This window comes from Gouania willdenowi, chromosome 12, assembly GCF_900634775.1.
Source record: "Gouania willdenowi chromosome 12, fGouWil2.1, whole genome shotgun sequence".
NCBI classification, from domain to species: Eukaryota; Metazoa; Chordata; class Actinopteri; order Blenniiformes; family Gobiesocidae; genus Gouania; species Gouania willdenowi.
Genome location: NC_041055.1, coordinates 2,109,150 through 2,126,849, shown reverse-complemented (window position 1 = coordinate 2,126,849; position 17,700 = coordinate 2,109,150). Strand labels below are relative to the sequence as shown.

The 17,700-nt window shown below is 38.5% G+C and overlaps 1 protein-coding gene across 1 annotated transcript in view; it reads left to right on the top strand.

Moving 5' to 3' along the window:
* The window catches only part of dmgdh (dimethylglycine dehydrogenase), a 30,728-nt gene extending 13,226 nt beyond the window's left edge, over positions 1-17,502 (top strand). The window contains exons 6-16 of the mRNA XM_028463404.1: positions 5,987-6,235; positions 6,307-6,505; positions 7,979-8,148; positions 8,217-8,370; positions 9,066-9,231; positions 10,654-10,784; positions 12,638-12,855; positions 12,952-13,109; positions 15,762-15,821; positions 15,906-16,040; positions 17,020-17,502. Coding sequence (XP_028319205.1) covers positions 5,987-6,235; positions 6,307-6,505; positions 7,979-8,148; positions 8,217-8,370; positions 9,066-9,231; positions 10,654-10,784; positions 12,638-12,855; positions 12,952-13,109; positions 15,762-15,821; positions 15,906-16,040; positions 17,020-17,232 — 1,853 coding nt within the window. The 3' untranslated portion in view covers positions 17,233-17,502. The remainder of the gene's footprint in view (positions 1-5,986; positions 6,236-6,306; positions 6,506-7,978; positions 8,149-8,216; positions 8,371-9,065; positions 9,232-10,653; positions 10,785-12,637; positions 12,856-12,951; positions 13,110-15,761; positions 15,822-15,905; positions 16,041-17,019) is intronic.
* The last annotated feature ends 198 nt before the right edge of the window (positions 17,503-17,700 follow it).

The following is a 17,700-nucleotide window of genomic DNA, read 5'->3' as shown; positions in this document are numbered from 1 at the left end:
ATTTAAAGATTCAGGCTTTAAAGGGTTTTTGATATAAAAATGAAATGATATAAAATATTTTTACAATGATTTAATAACAATTAAATTGTTAGTGTAGTTTGTCTCCTGGTTGCCGTGGTTACATGTCCTGGATTCCATTGGAGGATGATGTCATCTGAGCAGCGTTAACTTTAAAGGAAAACGCTTTGGTTACACACATCAAAGGAGGAAGGCTTTACATAACAAGTGGGTAAACTTGGTCAGTACAGTGTCAGTCAGTCAGTCAGTCAGTCAGTGGATAAAACTACAGCCATGGATCCAAACACACACAATACAGTGCTTGAACTTCAGTCAGCGTTGCAAAGAGAAACTGATTTAAAGCTCCAGTATAAACAACAGTATGAGAAGTTGACTTCAGAGTCCAAAGATGAGATGATGAAGCTGCAAATCGAGAACCAGAGTTTTAGAGAAGAGCTGTTTAATCTCCAGCATCAGTCGGATGCTACAAACGTTAGCATCTCATCACATCCTACAACTGAGAAGCAACGTCAAGAAGTGATCGTGAAACTTCAGGAGCGATTAAGAGATGTCGAGTTGGAACTGGAGGAGCAAAAGAAAGCAGGGGAGGCCTCCAAACAGCAAGTGGAAAAGCTCCAAGAAAAGGAAAGCATGCTGACTGCCATGAGTGAGAACTTTGATGTGATCATTCAGCAGCTACAAGAAGATATAAATACTGTAGTTATAGAAAATAATTCACTTGTTGCTGCGATGAAGGAAATGAAAGATCAGGTCAACGAAAAACACTTTATGATTAAAAATCTCAAGAAGGAAGTGTATGATCTTCAGAATGAAAAGGATGAACAAACCAATCCCTTTCCTCTGGAGATCCAACATGAGAAAACCAGGAAAGAGCTTAACAAACTTTACTGGCAAAATAAAGAATTGGAGTCAGAAAAACAGAAACTACAAGCTGCATTGGAGCTCTATGAAGAAGCTCAGGATGAGCTCCATTTGATGCAAAGCTCCACGAAGGGAAGCTCTAATTCAGGAACTGAGCAGCTGCAAGTTCCAGTTCAAGAAAACAATTCAGTTGTTCCCTCAGGTGAACCTGTGAAGCTGCAGGCTGGGACCATCGCCATCTCTGCTGGGGGGCCACAGACAGGAGGTTTCTGGTCCCTCTGTGCACAATATCTACGTTCAAGCCGAGTTGGCACTGGAACAGCCAATTTATTTGGTTATTCAAGGTTTCTTTTCCATTGCATCTTCATTGGAAGATGCCACAGGTCACGTGATGCACGGTCCTCCCTCATGATGGAAGAACAGGCCACCGCAGGAAACGTTGTGAAACCATAGATTGTACGTAGCGAAGCAGAGCGCCCACAGCGATGGTAAACTGTTGTGTTTGGGTGTTCTACCACAGCTGGATTAAATAAACCTGTTCTTTGTCGCCATGTTGTTTGTTTCTCTGATGAAGGTCCTTTGACCGAAAGCTTGGGAAATTCAATTGTTTTATTTGCATTGATCCAAGTGTGCAGATCTATTTTTCACACAAATTTAGGTCATCGATAAAATAGCTCAGATTCTGAAAAAACAGCATTGCACACTCATATTTAGGGTTGGGTTTAATCCGATACCAGAGCCGACTCGGCATTTTTTTAAATAGTTCTGGTGCTTAAACGGTGCTTTAAAAAAAAACAAGAAACCACATACACTTTTTTTCAGGGCCAAATTGAACACAATATTCCCTTAAATAATATATATACAAGAAACATATGGAAATAATATAAACAAAAACATTTAAATAATATCAAATAAAACAATATTGTATTAAACTATATAATGCTGGAGATGAATATTGTTAAGAAATAACTATTTATTTTTATTTATTTTATTTATTTTTTTTATTTATTCAGTTTATTTCCGACATGGTTACATTCACTTTTTTTTTTTTTTTTTTTTTTACATTTTTTGTACATGCCGAAAAAGGAGACGAGAGAAGCAGTTTGCTTATCCGGGTCCCGTCCCCTGTTTTACCATCGCAGATTTACATGGGTTTACATGTCTCTCTGGTCAAAACATTCTTGATTTCTTCTTTTTTGTGTATTCTCATCTGTTGGCCTTGTTCCCTGCCAGACGTTGTTAGCATTCCTCCAGTTCAAGAATAGTTCCTCTTTCGAAGGTGTTTGGAAGATTCTTCCCTTTTCATCCACAATGTCACCTTGTTTTGTCTCTACATCAAGGGTAATCCAGCTGTTGTTAGTTCTATTGGCAGTGTTGTATTTTCCACTGTCTGATGATGGGATCAGATCCAACTTGTATAAACACATCACCACATCCAGTTCACAAGCAAAGTAGTATTTTAATGTAATATATCTTAGTTCATAAGCGTGTTTCTAACTGCTGTTGTTAGTTTTATTGGCAGTGTTGTATTTTCCACTGTTAGATTTAACTTGTATAAACACATTATTATATCTTAGTTCATAAGCAAGGCAGTAATTTCATTGTATATAAAAAAAAAATCGTGTTTCTAACTGCACATATGACAATAAACACTTTGAATTTAAATTTAATGTAATCCTTAATCACCCCACCACCTAGCAATTAAAATGAATAAATGACAGACCTTTTTTACTCTTGGTTTCCACATTTAATTCGGTCTCCGTAAAATAATCACAGTCTGAGTTTTGTTTCCAGTGTTTGTATAGATCTGGGTCCATATCCATGATTACCATCAGTAATGTTGTTGTTTAGGTGGATCCTTCGTATTTTCCCAAGTTGTCCATCGTCTTGATAAGAACTGGTTTTCCGTCCTCTTCTTCCAGGATGTAAATCCTGCAGTTTTTTGACCACGTCTTCAAAATCTTTCCTTCTTTTTTTATTTGGCGTGCTTTCCATGCAATGCTTGCATTTTGTTTCGTCAGGTTTTCATTGATGTACACTTTCGTTCCCTTGAGTTTGTTTCGTTGCTTGATTATTTCTCCTTTGAATTTTATATTCGTGAAGGTTATTTTTACAGCTCTGGTATCATTTCTCTTTGGCAGGAGATGGCAGGAGTTGATGTTGTCAGGGTTCAGGACAATGTCCTTCGACTTCAGGAAGTCAATGACCTGTTGTTCAATCGATTTTGTTTCTTCGTCACTCCTGGGTTTTATCTTTAGGCCTGTGATGATGACATCTTTCTCTCTTTCCTTTTGTTCCAGCTGTTCAACCCTCGCGTTCAACAATTTTATCTCTTCAGCATTTCTTTCATTCTTTTCTTTCAGTACCTTTGTTTCGCTTTGTAGTCTTTCCAGTGAATTTTCCAGCGTCTTTTCCAACGACTTTATCTCGGCAGATAGGTTTTGTAGACCCTCGCGTATCATCTCCTTGACCTCTTCCAAACCCGAATTGGGTTTTTTCACCATTTTCCTTCAGTCTTGGGCCCAGTTTTTCAGGCTGTTCAGGCTGTTCAGCTGTAGCCAGCTGTAGCCAAGGTCGTGTTATCGGAGCAAAGAAAAACACGTCTGCTCTCACCAAAGACCAGCTGGTTACTACCGTTAACGTGCCATATTGGTACCGTGTTTCAGTACCCAACCCTACTCACATTACAGATGAATTATGAAAAATGAGTCTACTTACTCTGGATTTAACCACATGGAGTTCATGATGAATAAAAGCAGCTACTTCACAAATCCAGCCACAAACAAACTGGTTGTAAACTTCCATTAGCTTGAAACTTTTCATGTGGTTCATTGTGTATGAGTCATAGATGTAAAGACGAGGTAGTTCACGATGTCAGGATAAGTCACTCCTGGGAAATAAGAGACATCTTCATTCCATTTGTTAACAGGAACGTTGTAGGGGTCATTCCCACCGATCAGACCCAGCTCCTCCTTGTACCAACTTGTGGTAGAGTGTCAACATAATCGTGGCCTCTGACATATTGAGGCCAAACAGAGACGATCTCGTTTAGCACATGGGCTGCTTTCAATAAATAACACTATTATTCACGGTGACGTGCAGTCAGGGTAGGCAAGGTAGGCAGTGCTTACCCAAGGGTGAATTGATATTTTGATTGTTTTAATTATAATAAAATTATATTTTTTTATTCTTCAATTTCCGATAGCCTACATTACCTATAAGTTTAAAAGTGTCAGCTATGCTAAATGCTATACGTACCTTCACAGTGCATTAGTGAATTGATACAGCGTGGCTGCTGCTACGTTCTCTAGCTAGTGGGCGGGATAACGCTACAGGTAGGATGACAGCACAAGAGATGATAAATAAACTTTCTTTTAAGGAAAAACAACAGCTTTTAAAAGATGGAGACCAACACCTGAGTTACCAGACCTTCAGCAAAGGTAAGGTCAGAACATTGTTGGTATTTTCTACAGTGAATGGAACAAAAGGAAGGATTGACTTTGTGGATGCTCCTCACTGAGGCTGCTCTGAGTTGTTGTTGTTGTCATTTCCTCTGTGTTTTTGTGTTTCCAACACAAACAAAGAATGTGCTGCTGTGTCATGAGATATATCTTGTTGGGAGAGTATGGAGGCTATATTAAATAATTGTTTGTTTCTTTAGTTGTGTTTTATGATGTTGATTTTGTTAGATTAACACTTGCCAGCAGAAACATATGAAATTGTCATTGGTGTTGACATTGGTGGTCTCGATTTGCAACGCCCTGCCTCCCCAACCCTAGTGCTCACTGATTATTCAACTAAACACACCGACGTAGGTGCATCCGTATAGGGCCTTCATCTTCCAAGATGGCGATGGGTCAATGTGCTGTGACATCAGTCACAAGGGTCTATACGCAGACTAAGCTGCTGCTTAGGGCCCCCAACCTGGCAACACCACTTGCATGTTACTGGTACTGCTGTGCATTGCGCGCATCAAAATTGGAATCGCCTTCTACTCTTAAACATGTTCATAAATGATTCCTTACCCCTTTTAGCACCGAAAGAATATCTGTAATATTATGTGAATATCTGTAAAAGTCAGGTTTTTCTATTAGCTCTGTCTGCTAGCATAGCATCTCTTCTTCACTGCTAGAATAGCTGCATCCCAACTGAACACTGCGTTACCAGCGCCCTCTGCTGGTCAAACAAATATCTGATGTAAATACAGTACACTGACTAAAACAAAATATCTATTATGAAAATAACTAATAGCTTTCATGTTTTTCATGTTGTATGCTTGTTAATGACTTTTGACAGTTAATGATTGCATGTTACAAAAAATAAAAGCAGGAACTGCAGAATGTCCTTGTCTTTTCAGTTTAAATTGAGGTTTGGAACCATGTAGTGTAAGTTTCAATCAACAGGAGTGACAAATGAAATATAGGTTATACACATCAAAATGTTTTCGTTTTACCCAAAAAAAAAATTACCAAATGACAACAAAAAATATACAAAAATATTCAAAATGACTCAAAAACAAACGCAAATAAACACCAAATGAGAATAGAAACAAATAAAAGGAAACAAAAATACTCAAAATGACTCCAAAAACACATAAACATCTTCAACGTCTTCATGATAAACAAAATGTTCACGTTGGACTGGTTGGGAAACAGTAACAATTTTGCAATTGTCTCCATTCACACACACACACACGCACACACACACACACACACGCACACACACACACACACACACACACACACACACACACACACACACACACACACACACACACACACACACGCACACACAGATTCCTTGCTTTTATAAAGAGATGTTGATGTTTTTGTATTATTTGATGTCATTTTGAGTATTTTTGTTCTCCTTTTTGTTTATTTCTGTTGGATATTTAAATATTGTAGTTATTGTTTGGTTTGTGTTGTTCTATGATGGAATCTGTGATCTATGGATGGATGGATATTGTACGAGTTTTTTGGTGATGTTGTTGGTTGGATGTTGGATGGATGCTCCGACAGCAGCTGAAGAGCATCCAACAGGAGCAGTTTGGGTTTTTTTTTTCTGTGTGCGACGGACCCCATCATGTCCTGTGTGGTCTGTTCCGTAGGGTTCTGGGCCCGTGAGGTGGGGAAGATGATTGGTTTAGAGCACCCCACCATCCCAGTGCACCACCAGTACGTGGTGACGGCCACGGTGCCAGAGGTGAAGGCCCTGAAGAAGGAGCTGGCCGTCATCAGAGACCTGGAGGGGTCCTACTACCTCCGTCAGGAGAGAGACGGGCTGCTCTTTGGTCCCTACGAGAAGATGGAGAAGATGGTGGTGCAGGACTCGTGGGTCAGGGATGGAGTTCCTCCAGGTTTGTATATATTTACAGTATATATATTTATGTGTATGTTGTATCTCTGAAGCGTCTGTGATGTGATGCAGGCTTTGGGAAGGAGCTGTTTGAGTCCGATCTGGACCGGATTATGGAGCATGTGGAGATGGCCATGGAGATGGTCCCAGTGCTGAAGAAGGCTGACATCATCAACATCGTATCTGGACCCATCACGTACACCCCCGACCTCATGCCCATGGTGGGACCTCACCATGGAGTACGCAACTACTGGACCGCCATCGGCTTTGGGTGTGTACGTCGTCACTGTGTTAACTAACGCACGGGGCAGGAATGGGGATGGAATTACTGGAAAATACACAAAATGACTTTAAAAACACACAAAACAACAACATGAAAACACAAAAGTTACTCATAACGTACAAAACAACAAGAAACCACAAAAATGACCCCTTAAAAACCAAAATAAATGAAATCTAAATTACTGCAAAATAAAGAAAACAACCAAAATCCACAGACAAAAAACAAAAATACACAATTAAAATATGCTTTTTATGTCATTTTTGTATATTCTTGTTCTTATTTTGTGTGCTTTTTGAGACATTTAGTGTATTTGTCTGTTATTTGAAAATATACTGTAGATATATACTTGTAGAGTCATGTTTTGTTGTCATTTGTGTATTTTTATGTAACATTAAAAACACGTTTTGTGCATTTTGAAGTTGTTCTGTGCTATGTATGTTTTTATATAGTCATTCTGTGTTTATGGTGACATTTTGTGTAGTTTTGTGTTATTTTTGTATCTTTCACCCATGCTGTGTGGTTTTAGGGACTTTGTGTTTGTTTTTCTCACATTTAGTCTGTTTATATTGTTGTTTTGTATCTTTTTCCTGTAGTACGGTATATGTTTTTCTGTGTCATTTTTCTGTTATGTATGTGTTTTTTTTGGAGACATTTTGTACATTTAGTTTGGTGGCAGCGCATACTTTGATCAAGGCTGCGTGTTGCTTCTGTGTCTGATCTAAAGTGCATTCATGTGATATTTTTTGGTAACTCTTTAACAATGTTTGATGAGGAACCATCAGGGTTTAATAATATGATGACCTGAAAAGACTCACATTAATGTTCATTGGGTTCTTATTAAGGTTCTAAATGTATTTCAGTGCTGGGAAACTGAACTTTCCCAGAAACATTTTGTTGTCATTCTGTTTATTTTTCCTGTAGTTAATTTTTTGGGAGTCATTTTGTGTGTTTTGGAAACTTTTGTTTATTTTTTGTGTTCATAAGGACATTTTGTCGAGTCTGGTGTGGTTTTGGAGACATTTTGTCTGTTTATATTGTTAGTTTGTACCTTTTTGTTGTCATTCTGTGTATTTTTCCTGCAGTTAATTTTTGTAGTTGTAAGTCATTTTAACACTTTTTGCATATTTTTGTTGTTATTTTGTGTGTTTTTGGAGTCATTTTATTGTTTTTTCTATGTTTATGGGGATATTTTGTGTACTTTGGTGTGGTTTTGGAGACATTTTGTCTGTTCATATTGTTGTTTTGTGTATTTTTGTTGTCCTTTTTGCATGTTTTGGAGACTCCTAATGTATTTTTGTTGACAATGTGTGTTTTGGAGATATTTTGTGTGTTTTTGTTGTCATTTTTGTGTATTTCGGAGAGCTTTTGTGTATTTTTGTTGACATTTTGGAGACTTTTTGTCTGATAAGGAGACCCTGTTCCTTACTATTTGTTTGGTTTCCTTTGTGTCTTTGTCTTCAGATATGGAATCATTCACGCTGGAGGAATGGGTAAGTTCCTCAGTGACTGGATGGTAAACGGAGAACCCCCCTACGACCTGATAGAGTGCGACCCCAACCGCTACGGAAAGTATGCGGACATTCCCTTCATGTGCGCCAAAGCCCGAGAGTCGTACGGCTTCAACAACGTCGGTGAGACGAGTTTCACTCTGTGGATTCTTCAGAGGAAGCGTTTGGTCTGTAACTGACGTGTTCTTTAGTGGGGTACCCCAAAGAGGAGCGCTTCGAAGGCCGGCCCACGTACCGGACCAGTGGTGTGTACGAGCTACTGAAGGACAAAGCCTCCATGGGCTTCCACGCTGGCTGGGAACAACCTCACTGGTACTACAAACCTGGAGACGACACTGGATACAAGTAAGAGGTTTAGATCTCCTCCAAAAATATAACTTCAATTAAAGAAAAACTGTTTGAATGCAAACAAACATTTCACACCCAAAAAGTGCATTTGAACACTTTTTTCTTTGATTTAAAATCTTTGTTGAAGTTTAATCATTATTAAATCATTAAAAATATTTTTGATAAAAAAAAATTTTTAAATGCCAATTCTTTTGCATTCAAATACTTTTTTCCTTCATTGAAAAGTTTTTAGTTTTTTTGTGAATTTCTTTTTAATTTAATTATTTTCTTTATCGAAGTGAATTTCTTTATTTTTTTAATTGAAGTGAATTTATTTTTCATTTTTATTTTAATCAAAGTGAATCTATTTTTTTTTTTTTAATTGAAGTGAATTTCCTATTTATTTTTTAAATCAAAGTTTATTTTGTTTTTATTTATTTTTAATTGAAGTGAATTTAGTTTTTATTTTTTATCTCAGTACATTTATTTTTAATCACATTTTTTTATTGAAGCGACTTTATTTTGATTGAATAATAAAGGCACAAATCTACCTCATAGATGTCATGCATTTTGTAATTGTGTTACATTGACACTAAACACGCTGTTTTTACTGTTTTAGTGTTAAAGAATTACATGAAGTTAATTGAGCCAAACACAAACGTTCAGTGTGTGTGTGTGTGTGTGTGTGTGTGTGTGTGTGTGCGTGTGTTCAGGCCCAGTTTCAAACGCACCAACTGGTTCCAGCCAGTGGGCAGAGAGTGTAAACTGGTGATGGAGAAGGTGGGCGTGATCGACCTGACGCCCTTTGGGAAGTTTGTGGTGAAGGGGAAGGACTCTCTGAGGCTGCTGGACCGCCTGTTTGCTAACACCATGCCTAAGGTAGGCAGCAGGGCCCTGGAGTGAAAACGTGTGTAAATGTGAGTTCACATTGTGTCGTACGACAGGATTAACGTATGATTTATCAAACATTGGTTTCTGACCAATCCCAGCATACTACTGATGAGGTGTTAATAAATACAGCAACTGAATTCAGTCATCATTTCAGAGATGTCCAGAAACAAAAAGTAGAAGGCTAAAACTCGCGACGAGTTGCAGCTGCAGCGCGCCGACGATGCGTGACACCTAGAGGTGTCTGGGGGCATGTCCCCTCCGGATAATTTAGCAAAAATGATGCTATATGGTGGCTTTTGGTGCATTATATTAGTGTAATTGTGGCTTTTCTTCTGTCTATTATATAGCACTTTTCTTAACATGATGTATTTTCTCACCTAGTTTTTGTTTGCATGATGCATTTGCAAGTTGAAATCTAGCAGACAGCGCTAATATAAAAACCTGACTTTTACAGATATTCATGTAATATTACAGATATTATTTCGGTGCTAAAGGGGTAAGGAATCATTTATGAACATGTTTAAGAGTAGAAGGTGGCTAGAAAGAAAGTAGTCAGTGATTCCACCCGCCACCTACGCTTCTGGACATCCCTGCATTAACTTGTTACTCCCTCCCATTTCGAAGGCCCCACCCACTGAGGTCAAACAAGAAAATAAAGTTTTTGAAAGATGAGAATTATCATCTTCACATCTGAGGTGGAGCAAAACAAAGATGTGTTTTTTGAACGTGTGAAAACTGGACTTAAAGGATCTTATTTAAACGCTCTGTGGAGGAGGATCAGCTACTGAGCAGGAGACGTCTGCCCCCCTGTGTGCACTGAGAACAACTACACAACAGAGATCCTGGAGACACACACGGAAATATGATGCTTATATCGACCTCAGTCCACAAGCTTTAGGCAATAAATATCTCATTAAAATAAATTAATGATCAAAACACTTTAAAAAAAACCCCAACAACTTAAAAATTACTTAATGTTGTTTCTTGTCTGTGTTTATTTTGCCGCCAGCCAATTTCACCTATAATTCATCACATTACTGATTAAATACTGCAGTGACTTTGTAGAGGTTTAAGGAACTATTTACAGCGGGGTTATATGGTGTTCCGTGGAAGGGAAACTGAAGAAGTCATAACGTGGGCTTTTTAAAAAATCATTTTATTTAGTTCATTTTGTTTTAATAATCAGTTTAGATCTGTTCTGAGTGTGTGTCTGATGAGGCTTCAATAACAGCTGAGGTTTGATTAATAATTATTTCCACTACACAAAGTCAGACCTGATCGTAGCGTATGATCATGTCAACATTAATAAATACCGAAGCTTGCGTTAATTTGATCGAACGCACGTTGTACGCTCAGATCTGAACGTACCAACGGTTGATAAGTGTGTGTGTGTGTGTGTGTGTGTGTCAGGTGGGAATCACCAACATCAGCCACATGCTGACGCCCAGGGGCAGAGTGTTTGCTGAGGTCACCATCACTCAGCTCACACCAGGAGAGTTTCTCCTCATCACAGGATCAGGATCAGAGCTCCACGACCTCAGGTGACCTTCATCAGACGACCTTTAACCTCCATCAGACCATGCACTGCATTCAACAACACGTCACTGATCTATTGATGGACTGATAAAGTCTCATTATAACCTCACCCTAAATCTTCCTAAATGATCTTTTATCACAGGGGGCGGAGTTAAAAACATGTGATTATATCAGATCTGAGGGTCACGTGATTCATGTCAGCATTATAAAATAACCAATCAGAGCATTAACACAAGAAACAACAAAGGCTTTGTGTGTTTTTGGTGTCCTTTAGTGCGTTGTTTTGGTTGTGTTTTTTCTCTTATTATGTGCATTTTAAATTTTTTGTCTATTTTTGAACCTATTTTGTGTTTTTTTCTGTAATTTTGATTTTTTTTTTTGCTTAGTTTCGTGAGCTATGAGTCATTGTTTTTTATTCTTGTTGTTTTCTGTGTTTTTTGCAGTCATTTTGTGTGATTTCTGCCATTTAATTATTTTTTTGTGCGTCACTTTTTTGTTTTGGAGTTTCATTCTGTGTATTTCTGGAGTTTTCTGGTGTCATTCTCTGTGTTTTAGGACTTATTCTGTTATTAAATGAAGCTTTTTCTTCAGCTCAGTTCAAACTAAAAGGCAGATGTTTAAGGAGCTCACACTCATAATGTCATACAGACTTTCTGCTCCTATCACACACATCTCTAACACTTCAACTACAGACTTAACCCTGCAGCGCCCCCTGCTGCTTAATGTAAATAACAGCACTTAAAGCTTTAGGATCATCTAATTCAGGGGTGTCAAATTCATTTTAGTTCAGGGGCCAAATATGAAGTTCATCTTCAGTGAAGCGTGAAAATTAGCAATTTAATCATTATTGTGCTCTAGTTTGCACTTCTACATATAAATAAATGATAGAATATGTACGGCACAGATAATATCAAAGCAATAAGTGACAGGTATCAGTCCCTGCAGGATCTTCTCTTTCAATTTATTTAATTTTATGAACCATTTGTATGTAATTTAAGAACATTTTGTGGAATAATTTCAGGAAAACTGCAGGATTTTAGAAAAGTTGAGAATTATTTTAATAATTTCAGATTAGAAATGACTTCCATCATGTGATATAAGCATGTGAGCCCTGCAGATATTGTGGAGTTTAGTGTATGTATTATTTTGGCGATATCTACAACTGAATTAGTTTGTAATTAACACAATGATTCATGGCTTCTCTGACTTTCTTTGCTTGATGCCCCAGGCTGAATTGGATGCTCTAAAGGGCCAGATTTGGCCCCCAGGCCTTGAGTTTGAAACGTGTGTTCTAAGTGGAAACTGGCGGCCCTTGATGTACACATTAAAAAAGCACAAAATAATTAAAAAAAATGACAAAAATAATGGAAAATTCTAGAAAATGAGAGAAAAATACACAAAATGACATTAAATGGTAACAAAAAACACAAAATGGCAGCGAAATGTACAAAATTACATTAAAAATACTGTACATAAAATGACAACAAAAACATTAAAACTGAGAGAAAAATACACAAAATGACTACAAAATTACCTAAAAATACACAAAATGACATTTTAAAAAAAGCATAAAATTATATAAAAACACACATGATGACAAATAAAATTACAATATATTAGAAATAAAACAAGAACAAATAAACCCTTTGTTTCCTGTGTAAATACACAAATTGGTCATTGTTCTAATGAATGTTGATCATGTGACCTTCAGGTCAGATACAATGTTTTTGGCCCTCGCTGTGATCAAAGTGTTCCGTCTCTGCTCTAATGTGTGTTGGACGATGAGGGCGGAGCCAATGAAAGTGTGTTTTATTCTGTTGGATGATGAAGTTGTAAATCTGCTGCTGCTGTTCCTCAGGTGGATTGAAGCTGAAGTTTCTAACGGTGGATACGACGTGGACATCAGTAACGTGACTGATGACATCGGCGTGTTGGGCATCGCTGGACCAAACGCTCGTAACGTCCTCCAGAAGCTGACGGAGGAGGACCTAAGTGACTCCGCCTTCAAGTTCCTCCACTGTAAACTCATCCAGATCGCTGGGGTTCCTGTCCGCGCCATCAGGATCTCATACACAGGTAACCACCATCAGCAGGTGTCCAACACGTGGTCTGTGGGCCTAATGGGGCCAAGTCACTCTCTGTGTGTGTGTGTGTGTGTGTGTGTGTGTGTAGGGGAGCTGGGCTGGGAAATGTACATGGACCAGAAGAACATGGCCATTGTTTACCAGGCCATGATGGAAGCGGGAAAAGACCAGGGAATCGACCACTTTGGAACCTACGCCATGTCCTCATTAAGGCTGGAGAAAGGCTTCAGAGGATGGGGAGCAGAGGTATACACACACACACACACACACACACGCACACACTAATATCAGGGTCCCCACGGTCATGAAATTCCTGGAAAAGTTATGGAATTTGAAAAACCCATTTTTCCAGTCTTGAAAAGTTATGGAATATTTGAACTGTTTTGGGAAAGTTTTGGAAATATAGGCTATTTTATGATTTTACCAGCAGAATAATTGAGCGGGAATCCTGAAATCTCACAAATTCACTCTACGCCTCATTTATAAAACTGTGTGTAGGTGTGTGTAGGTAAGATCACTTCAGCTGGCGTACGCCAAAAACCAGGAAATGCACACGCGAAAAATATCTTAGCGTTTCAGAATTAAGTCATGGAAAGTTTGGTCAAATATTTTGGAAAAGTTTTGAAAAATCCTTGTGAAAAAAGTGTGGGAACCCTGTAACTAACACACACACACACACACACACACACACACACACAGTCAATATATATATGTATGTATATGTATATATATATATATATATATATATGTATGTATATATATACATACATATACAGTGGGGCAAAAAAGTATTTAGTCAGCCACCAATTGTGCAAGTTCTCCCACTTAAAATGATGACAGAGGTCTGTAATTTTCATCATAGGTTCACTTCAACTGTGAGAGACAGAATGTGAAAAAAAAATCCAGGAATTCACATTGTAGGATTTTTAAAGAATTTATTTGTAAATTATGGTGGAAAATAAGTATTTGGTCACTTCAAACAAGAAAGATCTCTGGCTCTCACAGACCTGTAACTTCTTCTTTAAGAAGCTCTTCTGTCCTCCACTCGTTACCTGTATTAATGGAACCTGTTTGAACTGGTTATCTGTATAAAAGACACCTGTCCACAACCTCAAACAGTCACACTCCAAACTCCACTATGGCCAAGACCAAAGAGCTGTCGAAGGACACCAGGAAAAGAATTGTAGACCTGCACCAGACTGGAAAGAGTGAATCTACAATAGGTAAACAGCTTGATGTGAAAAAATCAACTGTGGGAGCAATTATCAGAAAATGGAAGACATACAAGACCACTGATAATCTCCCTCGATCTGGGGCTCCACGCAAGATCTCATCCCGTGGGGTCAAAATGATCATGAGAACGGTGAGCAAAAATCCCAGAACCACACGGGGGGACCTGGTGAATGACCTGCAGAGAGCTGGGACCAAAGTAACAAAGGTTACCATCAGTAACACACTACGCCAACAGGGACTCAAACCCTGCAGTGCCAGACGTGTCCTCCTGCTTAAGCCAGTGCATGTCCAGGCCCGTCTGAAGTTTGCCAGAGAGCACATGGATGATACAGCAGAGGATTGGGAGAATGTCATGTGGTCAGATGAAACCAAAATAGAACTTTTTGGTGTAAACTCAACTCATCGTGTTTGGAGGAAGAAGAATACTGAGTTGCATCCCAAGAACACCATACCTACTGTGAAGCATGGGGGTGGGAACATCATGCTTTGGGGCTGTTTTTCTGCTAAGGGGACAGGACGACTGATCCATGTTAAGGAAAGAATGAATGGGGCCATGTATCGTGAGATTTTGAGCCAAAACCTCCTTCCATCAGTGAGAGCTTTGAAGATGAAACGTGGCTGGGTCTTCCAGCATGACAATGATCCCAAACACACCGCCCTGGCAACGAAGGAGTGGCTCCGTAAGAAGCATTTGAAAGTCCTGGAGTGGCCTAGCCAGTCTCCAGACCTCAACCCCATAGAAAATCTGTGGAGGGAGTTGAAAGTCCGTGTTGCTCGGCGACAGCCCCAAGACATCACTGCTCTCGAGAAGATCTGCATGGAGGAATGGGCCAAAATACCAGCTACTGTGTGTGCAAACCTGGTAAAGACCTATAGTAATCGTTTGACCTCTGTTATTGCCAACAAAGGTTATATTACAAAGTATTGAGTTGAATTTTTGTTATTGACCAAATACTTATTTTCCACCATAATTTACAAATAAATTCTTTAAAAATCCTACAATGTGAATTCCTGGATTTTTTTTTCACATTCTGTCTCTCACAGTTGAAGTGAACCTATGATGAAAATTACAGACCTCTGTCATCATTTTAAGTGGGAGAACTTGCACAATTGGTGGCTGACTAAATACTTTTTTGCCCCACTGTATATACTGTATATAGCTTTTAGTTAACTTGATTTTGCATTTTTATTATCCTTTAATGTTAAGACGTTTATGCACCCATGTTTTATTATTCTATTATGATGTTGCACTTGTATTGTTACCACAACTCTGTACAGCACTTTCTGATTTTATCTGCAAAAAGCGCTTTATAAATAAATTACTTACTTACAAATTACTTACTTAGGTATATATTCTTTAAATGATTCTTATTTTATTATTATTTTTTTTTTAAACTTATACATAAACATTTGGCACTTTCATGGCCATCGTTGCACCTTTTCATCCAGTTTGCCTAACTTTGTGTAGTCTTGCTTCCTGCCTCGTGTGTGTGTGTGTGTGTGTGTGTGTGTGTGTGTGTGCGTGTGTGTGTGCGTGCATGTATTTTTGCTGTTTTTTAATATGCTGATCTTTGCCTTTCTAATTACCTCTCTGGGATTAATGAAGTTTTTTCTGATTTTGAACCACTGATATCCGTGCACTCCAACACACGTGCACTCTGACAGATGAACTGTGACACCAACCCTCTGGAGGCTGGTCTGGATTACTTCATCAAGCTGAACAAGGTAACCGTGGCGACGTAGGTCAGCGCACATCTGTGACTCATGTTCTGACCTACGTCTCACCCTCTCCTCCCCGCTGTGTGTCAGCCTGGTGACTTCATAGGTAAAGCGGCGCTGCAGGAGATCAAAGCCAAAGGCCTGAAGAGGAAGCTGTCCTACATCAGCCTGGACACGGACGACATCGACGCAGAGGGCAACGAGACCGTGTGGTGCAACGGAAAGGTCAGAACCAGCTGATGATGTCATCATGTCAGGGTCAGGAACCAGCCGATGATGTCATGGTGTGGCGCTCCTCTCAGTCACAGCCAGGGTTGGGGTTAATTATAATTAGAATTGTGTAATTTATGATTTATTGCAATTATACCAATATACCAATATTATCATTGATTAGGAAGCCTAACAAGGTAACCAAGAAATTAAAAAAACAAATGAGATAATAGATAAAACATTTTGTGTATTTTACAGCTAATTTAAACATGGGTCAGAGCTGATGCGTTACCATAAGCGATGCTAACAGAAAATTGCAGAAAAACACAGAATAATACACAAAAAGACGTTGAAAATGCACAAAATTATCCCAAAAACATACAAAACTACAAAAAATTCCACAAAATGACATTAGTAATGCACAGAAAACACTGAAATAAGGATAAGAATACACAAAATGACACTTAATGGTATCCAAAATACATAAACTGATAGATAAATGCACAAAATGACATTAAAAATGCACATAATGACTACAAAAATAATAAATTACCATATGTAGACAAAATGACATTAAAAAAGCATAAAATGATATCAAAAAAGCACAAAATGACATTAAAAATACACATAATGACTCCAAAAATAATAAATTACCATATATATACAAAATTATATTAAAAAAGCACAAAATGATATAAAAAAGCTCAAAATCACAAAAAAATACATAAAATTACATTAAAAATGACTCCAAAATCACACAAATGGGGTTATTTATTAAAAGGATCAGTAATTGTGATTAATTTAATTTGAAATTTAATAATTGAAAATGTAATTGTAATTTACTTAAGGGTGAAAAACAATAATTGTAATTTTAATTGTAATTGGAAAAAATGCCAGTCACCGTAACTATAATTGAGTTGTAATTGAACACGGCTAATTGAAGATGTAATTGTAATTGAAAAATGTAATTGACCCTCCGTGTTTCCTCCTCCAGGTGGTGGGGAACACCACGTCGGGGGCGTACAGCTACACCACACAGCAGAGCCTGGCGTTTGCCTACCTGCCCATGGAGCTCACCTCTGTGGGTCAGAAGGTGGAGGTGGAGCTGCTGGGGAGGAGGTACCCCGCCGTGGTCATCCAGGAGCCCCTGGTCCTCACCGAGCCCACCAGGACCCGCCTGCAGAAGAAGGCTCAGAGCAAGGCGTGAGGAGGAACAGCAGGAGCTGGAAGGGATGGGTGCTAATGAATGCTAAGCTAACGCACCAGCGTCTTAAAGTACTTCCTGTAATTCCATATTTACAGGTCAGCTGTTTACTTTCTGATCAACTGTGTGAACGTCTTAAATCAAAAACACCTCGCTGGACTTTTAGTGTCACAACAAACACAGCGATTGTGTACAAAGAGCTTTTGTAAATCTGTTTTTACTAATTATGTTTACACAATGAATACCTTCATAATTAAAGCTGTGCATTCACTGTCAGTGTTCCTCATTGGTGTACGTACACCTCACATGTTGATCAGAGGAAAGTTCACGCTCAGAGAAAATCAACCTGGAGTCAGTTACCATGGTAACAAGTTTGGGACGCTGAGCTACCATGCTAACTTAGCATCAACTGTACAGTTCATACAACTCAGAAAAACACAAAATAAAACATCTGTGTGTATATAGGCCACA